This window comes from Lampris incognitus, chromosome 16 (assembly GCF_029633865.1).
Source record: "Lampris incognitus isolate fLamInc1 chromosome 16, fLamInc1.hap2, whole genome shotgun sequence".
Classification (NCBI taxonomy): Eukaryota; Metazoa; Chordata; class Actinopteri; order Lampriformes; family Lampridae; genus Lampris; species Lampris incognitus.
The window spans coordinates 21,946,727-21,954,868 of NC_079226.1; the positions used below are offsets into that span (position 1 = coordinate 21,946,727).

At 42.5% G+C, this 8,142-nt stretch overlaps 1 protein-coding gene across 1 annotated transcript; it reads right to left on the reverse strand.

Annotated features, from left to right (window-relative positions):
* Positions 1–2,226: 2,226 nt before the first annotated feature.
* Positions 2,227–6,961, reverse strand: yy1a (YY1 transcription factor a). Its single transcript, XM_056295830.1, has 5 exons — positions 6,333–6,961; positions 4,838–4,988; positions 4,150–4,210; positions 3,638–3,796; positions 2,227–3,375 (listed from the first exon to the last, which is right to left on the reverse strand). The coding sequence occupies exons 1-5, from the start codon at positions 6,832–6,834 to the stop codon at positions 3,193–3,195; spliced, it is 1,056 nt and encodes a 351-aa protein (XP_056151805.1). The 5' UTR covers positions 6,835–6,961; the 3' UTR covers positions 2,227–3,192.
* Between the last annotated feature and the right edge of the window lie 1,181 nt (positions 6,962–8,142).

The following is an 8,142-nucleotide window of genomic DNA, read 5'->3' on the forward strand; positions in this document are numbered from 1 at the left end:
TAACATAGCTGGTCTCACAACCATCTTGCAAACCTTTCCTTTAACTTTTGCTGGTACCCTTCTGTCGCAAATCACTCCTGACACTCTCCTCCACCCACTCCACCCTGCCTGCACTCTCTTCTGCACTCCCCGTTACTTTGGACAGTTGACCCCAAGTATTCAAATTCATACGCCCTCGTCACCTCTACTCCTTGCATCCTGACCATTCCACTGTCCTCCCTTTCAATTCATACATATGTATTCCGTTTTACTCCTACTGACTTTCATTCCTCTTCTCTCCAGTACATTCCTCCACCTCTCCAGGCTCTCCTCAACTAGCACCCTACTCTCACTACAGATCATAATGTAATCCGCAAACATCATAGTCCATGGAGACTCCTGCCTGATCTCGTCCGTCAACCTGTCCATCACCATTGCAAACAAGAAAGGGCTCGGAGCCGATCCTGGATGTAATCCCACCTCCACCTTGAACCCATCTGTCATTCCAATGCACACCTCTGTCACACTTCCCTTATACATATCCTGCACCACTCCTACATACTTCTCTGCCACTCCTGACTTCCTCATACAATACCACACCTCCTCTCTCGGCACCCTGTCATATGCTTTCTCTAAATCTACAAAGACACAATGTAACTCCTTCTGGCCTTCTCTATACTTCTCAATCAACATTCTCAAAGCAAACATCACATCTGTGGTGCTCTTTTGTGGCATGAATCCATACTGCTGCTCGCTAATCATCGTCTCGCCTTTTAAACTAGCTTCTATTACTCTTTCCCATTTTCGCCCTAACCTGCTGGACATCCTTCCCAGCTCGGTCCCTCTGTCTAGCCAATCGATACAAGTCCTTTTCCCCTTCCTTAGTGTCTGATCTCTCATACAACTCACCATACGCCTTTGCCACCTCTCTCTTCGCTTTACGCGACATCTCCTTATATTCCTGTCTGCTTTCTTCATCTCTCTGACTATCCCACTTCTTCTTTTCCTACCTCTTCCTCTGTATACTTTGTTGTACTTCCTTATTCCACCACCAAGTCTCCTTGTCTTCCTTCCTCTTTCCTGATGACACACAAGTAGGCAACCTTCCTAGCGGTCTCTCTCACTGTTTCTGCAGTGGTTGCCAAGCCATCCGGCAACTCTTCACTACCACCCAGTGCCTGTCTTAACTCCTCCCTGAACTCCACATAACAGTCTTCTTACTTCAACTTCCATCATTTGATCCTTGGTTCTTTCTGCCTTCAATCTCTTCCTCTTCTTGGTCTCCAAAGTCATCCTACAGACCACTATAGACGAGTTTTCCCGCCTTTACCTAGGGCGCCGGGGTGGATGCATTGTTCTTCCGGTCTAAACATCCATAGCCGGGTGTAAACATGCAAGCCAAGATCTGCGATATCTTCAACAACATTAAACATTCAAAATGGACATTGGAAAAAAAAATGATTCAGGGTCACATTGTGCGGTGCGTGGCTGTACTAACAGGGAAACGCCTGAGTGAGTGGTTGGATAGAGAGCGTGTTGCCCATCGACTTGCCACAAAACGGCGATGTCCCCGCAGCCCATTGTTTTTCTTCCACAGAAAACCAACAGCAGATTTCGAATCACTGATGTGGTTGAAGGCTTTGAATTTGAAGAACCCACCGAAAAATGTCTTTGCTTGTTCCCATCACTTCATTGCCAAAAAGCCAACCAAAGAAAACCCTTTTCCTGAACTGTAGTAACTATGTAGCTACTCGTTACACCGGAAAAGAAAAGCATAGGGTGGCCCGAATGCGGAAATGGACCTACTTATCGAGCTACTTTAGTTGAGCGATTAGCGATGTCTCTCTGGTTGCGGGAGATACGGGTTCGCGTCCCGGCTGCGGCGGTTCCTGTGGTTGCCCCCCGAATTCGCTACAATATTGTAACGACCACGAATAAGTACACTCGCTAGCGCTTGGCTAACGGTTCGGACCCTTTAGTCTTAACGTTGTCGGCCGTGATGCGGAAGATCCGGGTTCGCGTCCCGGCTGCGGCGGTTCCGGGCTGCCCCCTGAATTCGCTACAATATGTTGTTTATGAATCTGTTGTATGGTTATTTTGATTAAATTATCACATTTGTCATTGATGTGCACGTCATTGATCAGCACTGATACTGTAATTATGACATATGCATCACTCAGCTGTCATTCTGTTTTTATGCATGATGAATAATCCAGGTAAGAAAACCAAAGAAGGTTGAATCAGTTCATCTGTATACGTTTATTGACATAAGTTTCATCAAATGCCCTCTTCAATCTAAACTGATTGCAGGTATCCCCACCCTTATAAACAATACAGTTGCTTAACGACCAGTTTCATATGCAAATATGGGCGTGACCATTAACTAACGTCCCCTAATGCTCTGTGAATAGTACATACGGCCATTGAAACTCTAGTTAATGCCATCCAGCTTTCTGGTGATGTATTTGATCGAAGTTTAGCTCTCTCTGGATGTGTTGTGTAAAGCTAATGATGATAAAGAGGGTAAGGACAGACAAGACACTATCAGGTAGTGCAGGGGGATATTTGTTTTAATCAAATAACACTATTTCATTCACATTGCTATTATCTACATGACTCTGATATATCCAAATGTTACATTATACAAAATGAAACAAAGAACACCCCCATCTGTACCCAAAATGTAATCACAAACAGTGAAACAGGGAAGTATAACACACTATCAATTCTCTTCTACGAAGAGCTATTTAGTGAACAACATATTACATTACAATGCGTATGCCAAAGAAAGTGTACAATATGCACACTTAAGGAAAGTACAAAACTGAAAGGCTAATTCCTTGATAAAGATTAATGCAAACCGAAATTCAACTGTGAAATGAATCTATTTGAAATTGCCGTGTGAAGTCGTAAATAACTGAGTTAAATTCATGGATTCACATCTTCACTTGAAGAAATTGCAAGCTTTGACGTTCCATGTCAAGGTAAGAATTGGGAGGGGGCAAGGTTTCTCAAGAGTTCCTCTCTCACATTGACACGTGTATCAAAATATTTCCAAAAGTTCATCATCCTCCTAAAATCTTGTCTGAAAGTAATAAAAGGGGATTTCCCTTCTCACACCCCACTTTTTGTTGCCTGCGTGGGAGTGAGAATACACACCGAATCCTCTTGCGCATGCTGAAGTTGTCAGTTGGCTTGTTGATGAATGCATATTCATTGGTTGTTTTTTGCTTTGGCATGTGTGAGGATGTGAGACTTGAGGTTGGTTGACTGTGCAAACTTCTTGTTACAGCCATCGAAGGGACAGACATAGGGACGGTCTCCAGTGTGAATACGCACATGTGTGCGCAAGTTAAAGTCCAGGGAGAACCGCTTGCCACAGCCTTCAAATGTGCACTGGAGACGAGACAGAAAAGTGTCAAACCACTACCCGTTTCAGCTTGATGCCAGATTTCAATCCAAAGCTTGGAATTTGAGATGAAGATTGTATTGCTCTGTAGCAAAATTAGGCTTGGTAAACAGTTAACATCTCATAAAATGTGTAACATTTGCAAAGCATGAACCATCTTTATAGTCCCATTTTTCAACTTCAGAATAAATTGTGAATTGTACAAAGTTCACCAGAGGAATGAAAAGCTGAACAAGTGAAGGCACCCACCTGGAAAGGTTTCTCTCCTGTGTGTACAAGCTGATGCCGCTTCAGCTTTGAGCTCTCCACAAAAGCCTTTCCACACTCGGCACAGACATGCACTCGGGGCCCATGTGTGTGCAAGTGCTTTCTCATTGCCGAGTTGTCCCTGAACATCTTGGTGCATCCCTGGGGAAGGGACATACAAGGTAAGAGTTACTCTCAATGGACATAATCACTTAAAAATAACAGCCCCCTTCATTTCAAACACAAAGACAATTGAATTCTGAGAGACAATAATGTTGGAATCTAATCCCTGAACACAATCCTCAAATGCACCAAAAAACAAAAAACAAAAATAATCGATATACACAAGAGGGTGAGGTTACCATTCATCTATTGTGATGTTAAATCTTAAATATTATTACAAATTACTCATCACCCTTTTGAATCAGTCACAGAATATTGGTTGGTTAATGGCTCGAATCATCTCCTGCACTGCATGTTATGAAAACCAGTGAAAGACAGAAGATCACACTCACTTTATGAGGGCATGCTATCGTTCTGGGGGCATCATCTTCTTTTATCTTCCTTGGCTTCATTCTACAGAAACGAAAACCATGTCTGATTTATTTTCAGTAGGAGGGATTGTCTAAACACCTGATTTGAGAAAATGCTGAGCATTGTTTAGGTGCTCAATGAAAACATTAGCGAATCTCTTATTGATGACAGGCCAGGGGAATAACAGGTCAACATCCCCTAGATTGATGGCATCACATTTTCAATACTGCACGTCAAAGTAGGCATTTACTGCAAAGTAAGCAAAGTTAATCTTATCTGAGGCATATGACTAGTAATCACAAGTGCCACTGAATGCTACAGCCTGAAACAAAGGAAACCACCCCTACACCAAATCCCTAGATTTCTGCATTCAAAAACATAGGAGTCAGGTCGGCTGAATTGTTTTGGTTATTTGACGGTCCGTCTCCCGGGACTCAACTTGTGCTTCCAAACTGTGGCAACTACAGACGCCGTTCCAAAAAGGCAAACGTGCTGTGGATCTGCCAACTTTCCATTTGAATCGTGAATCGTACTGTGTTTTGATGAATTCATTTTGATAGTGGTCGGGATTCAAGTATGACCTTGTCTTTTATGCAAATACACCTCTGGGCCTGACTTGGCATTTTTCAGTCAAATTATTTAGGCAGATTATGAAAGATGTTAACTCACCGTGCAAACTCAGCCAGCTGTTTGGGATCTGACAGGTCAATGCCTGGGATACCTCCTGGAGGGAGCTTTTTCCCTGTCATGTATTCAGAGTAATCGGGGGGAGAGTTCTCACCAATGATCTGCTCCTCATGGTCTATGTCCTTCTTGTCATCTGGGCGAGTGTGAGAGAAAGAGTGCTTAACTAATATTACTACAAGAACAGGAGAGAAATATATAGTTTGCATTGAGGCATCTCTAACTAAATGAAACAAATCTTTGTTGATGAGCGGAAAATTCAATAATTACAGAATATTATTACAATTACAATCATTTAGCAGACGCTTTTATCCAAAACGTCATACATCTGAGAGTTAATACCTTGTATAAGCTCAAGAGTCTTATATAAAGGCTCTTGAGCAACTAATATAAATCACACTTTATAGATCACATTATAATCACATTTTAGTTAAGTAGACTTTTTCAGCTAGTCGTGGATCAAAATACTACTGCCTTCAGTATGACCAAGTGACAAGGTGACCACACACACACACACAGAGGTGGGAAGATTTTTCATGTAGCATTGGTTTCCCTTCTAGATTTCTGTTAAACTGGATGCAAAGCCTCTAGTACACTATGTTCTCTAACCAACTAAACCAAGTTTTTGTTACAGTTTAGTCCGATTAAAATGACCTGTCGTCCTGATTTCACTCTTTGGATTTAATTTATTAATTCTATTTCGTGTTCTTAACTTTTTAAGAATTTCAACAATTTTACATTACACGTTTACCATCTTGCAATTTCCTTCTGTTGCTGCTTCTAAATCATATTTAAGCTAAAATTTTAAAGTATTTTTTCCTGCTTTTGATCGTTCTGCGTGCTTCCTTCAGTCATTTTGATGAACAATGCTATATAAAACATCACCCCCGTTATCGATATCGCCATTATTTTTATTTTTTTAAATCGTGTACTGGTGCAACCGTGCGTGTTTTTTTTGTTGTTTTTTTATTCCAACGGACGATGCACCTGTAGAACATTACGGTTTTACCGCAACATATAAATATCCCCGTCTAAAGTTATCCGTCTTGCAAATCAAGCATTGTCTACCGGAAATGTAACTTCAGTCAAAAGGTTAATAACGTTGGCAAGCGGGTCTTGTGACAAATCGCCCCCCCTCCCCATCGACCGGCTGTTAAACTGCGCCACAGCGGCCTAGCAGCACAGCGCCGGCTCCCACACTCGCCGCCATCTTCCGCGGCCAAGTGAACGCCATTTTTTCGGGCCGCCATACTTTCCAGACCGGGGAAATATGGCGGCGCCCATCAACAGATAAAACATGGCTTCCCATAAAAACAAAAACAATTCAAAAGCAATATCAGCGGTCCCGAGTTTTTCAAGAGTCTCGACTCTGCCGAGGCTCGGTGCCTGCACAGGCCTAGTCGCAGGGCATGCCTTGCAGACGCCGAGAATAAACACAAGCGGTCGACCGGGCAAGATTCAGTTCTGTTTCTGAACTTACCTGATGCCCACATTGTAACAGAAAACTCCCCCTCCAGAGTCTTTATCTGAACCTGCTTTTGTTCCCATTTTCTACTTATCTCCGCTCCACTCAAATAGCTCTTTTTGCCCGCTTTCTTCCCGCTTCCCCCCTTCTTCATCCGCCCCGCCGACGAGCTTTTCCCAGCGACAGTGACCAGAGTCTGTTCAATGTAGTCTTCCTCCACGGACGGCACCGGGACGGGGATGAGAATCTGGTCCTCGAAACCGTCGTCTGCACGTAGGTCAGAATCGTCCTCACCCACGACCTCTTCCCTGGTCTGCACTAGAATCACTTCTTGGTGGTGAATCGCATGAGGATCATCTGAGTCCAGAGGCTGCAGAGCGATCATAGGCTGGTGTTCATCGTCGTCTCCCACAACTGTTGTCTCGATGGTCTCCACTTCTATTTCGTGAAGTTCTACTATTTCGGCTGGCATCTCTGATCCGTCCGTTTCTATGTATAAGGTGTCACCCGAGGCCATATCAGAAAAACCTAGTTTCCCACACTTTAAGTTTTTTTTTGTTTCGTTTTCCCAGTTGAATACTCTTCTTCCTTCTTCGACCGCCCCACAACTCTACACTGAGATATTCTCGTCGCCACTATGCTCTAGTTACGTGATCTCGCGAGATTTGACCCTGAGGTCGGCACTCGTATGACTAAATATGAAATGTAGTTGTAGTGCAATGGATCCCGCCCCCGATGGAGCTGAGATATATATGTCCACAGGATGTTGCAATGAAACCTTAGATGTAGAAAAAAAGAGCTCAACAATTCAGGAGCAAAGATATATTTTTTTATACCTCAAAGTTGTTAAATGGCAGAACAAGCTTGTTTCGTGCTTAGTGCACTCATCAGCTGCCCCCGAAACCGTCAATGGTGTTGTAAGTGCTCAACTAATGAGGAGCGGAATATCAACACGGATACAGGAAAGAAAGTTTTAATGCACTGCCATGCTTTAAAACTTTTTTCCTGTATCCGTGTATAGACAGGTTTTTTTGTTTGTTTTTGTTTTTTGTTTTTCCGGAAACCGCCAATGGTGTTGATGAACGTGTTCAACAATTGAGGAGCGGATTATTAAAATAGATGTGTGTGGGGGGGGGGGGGGGACCTAATTCATAGCAGCTTGTATTGTGCGTCTCGCACTCATCAGCTGCCAAGTTGGCTGTCGCGAAAGAAGTTAAACTAGAGTTAATTGTTCTTCCATGTTTACTAACTGTACCGGCCTATGGCAACGCACAAAGACAGTTGGTTGGCTCGTCCACAATTGCGCTAGTGATAGGTCAACAGTCCACAACAGATGTAGGTGAGATGTAGATATATATTGTGTTGTGCACTAAATTTGTAAACTTACCAATTAAACTAAGGTAAACCCTGGGTATTCGATTAGACAGTGGTAGGAAAAGTACACAAATTTTTTTAAGAAGAAAAAAACCCCGTAAAACTACAGCTCTTCTTGTAAAAGGAAATACTGTTTGCAACTAAATGAAATTGATCATGAAAGGTAAAAGTACAGATCATGTATGCAGTATACTAATTTGACTTGATTTGGCAGTGGTTCATCCTTGGTGGCTTATTCACCTGTAAAAGATATTTGCATATATATATATATATATATTTGCATAAGGGGAACACCATATTCGTTTCGTGTCTTTATTTACACATATGAACATTAAAAAAAAGATACAACATATAATTTGAAAGGGCTTGAAAAGAAGCATTCTCCAGGTAGCATACTACAAGAAACATCACAGAAAGTTGAATCAGTTCATCTGAATACAACGTTTATTGA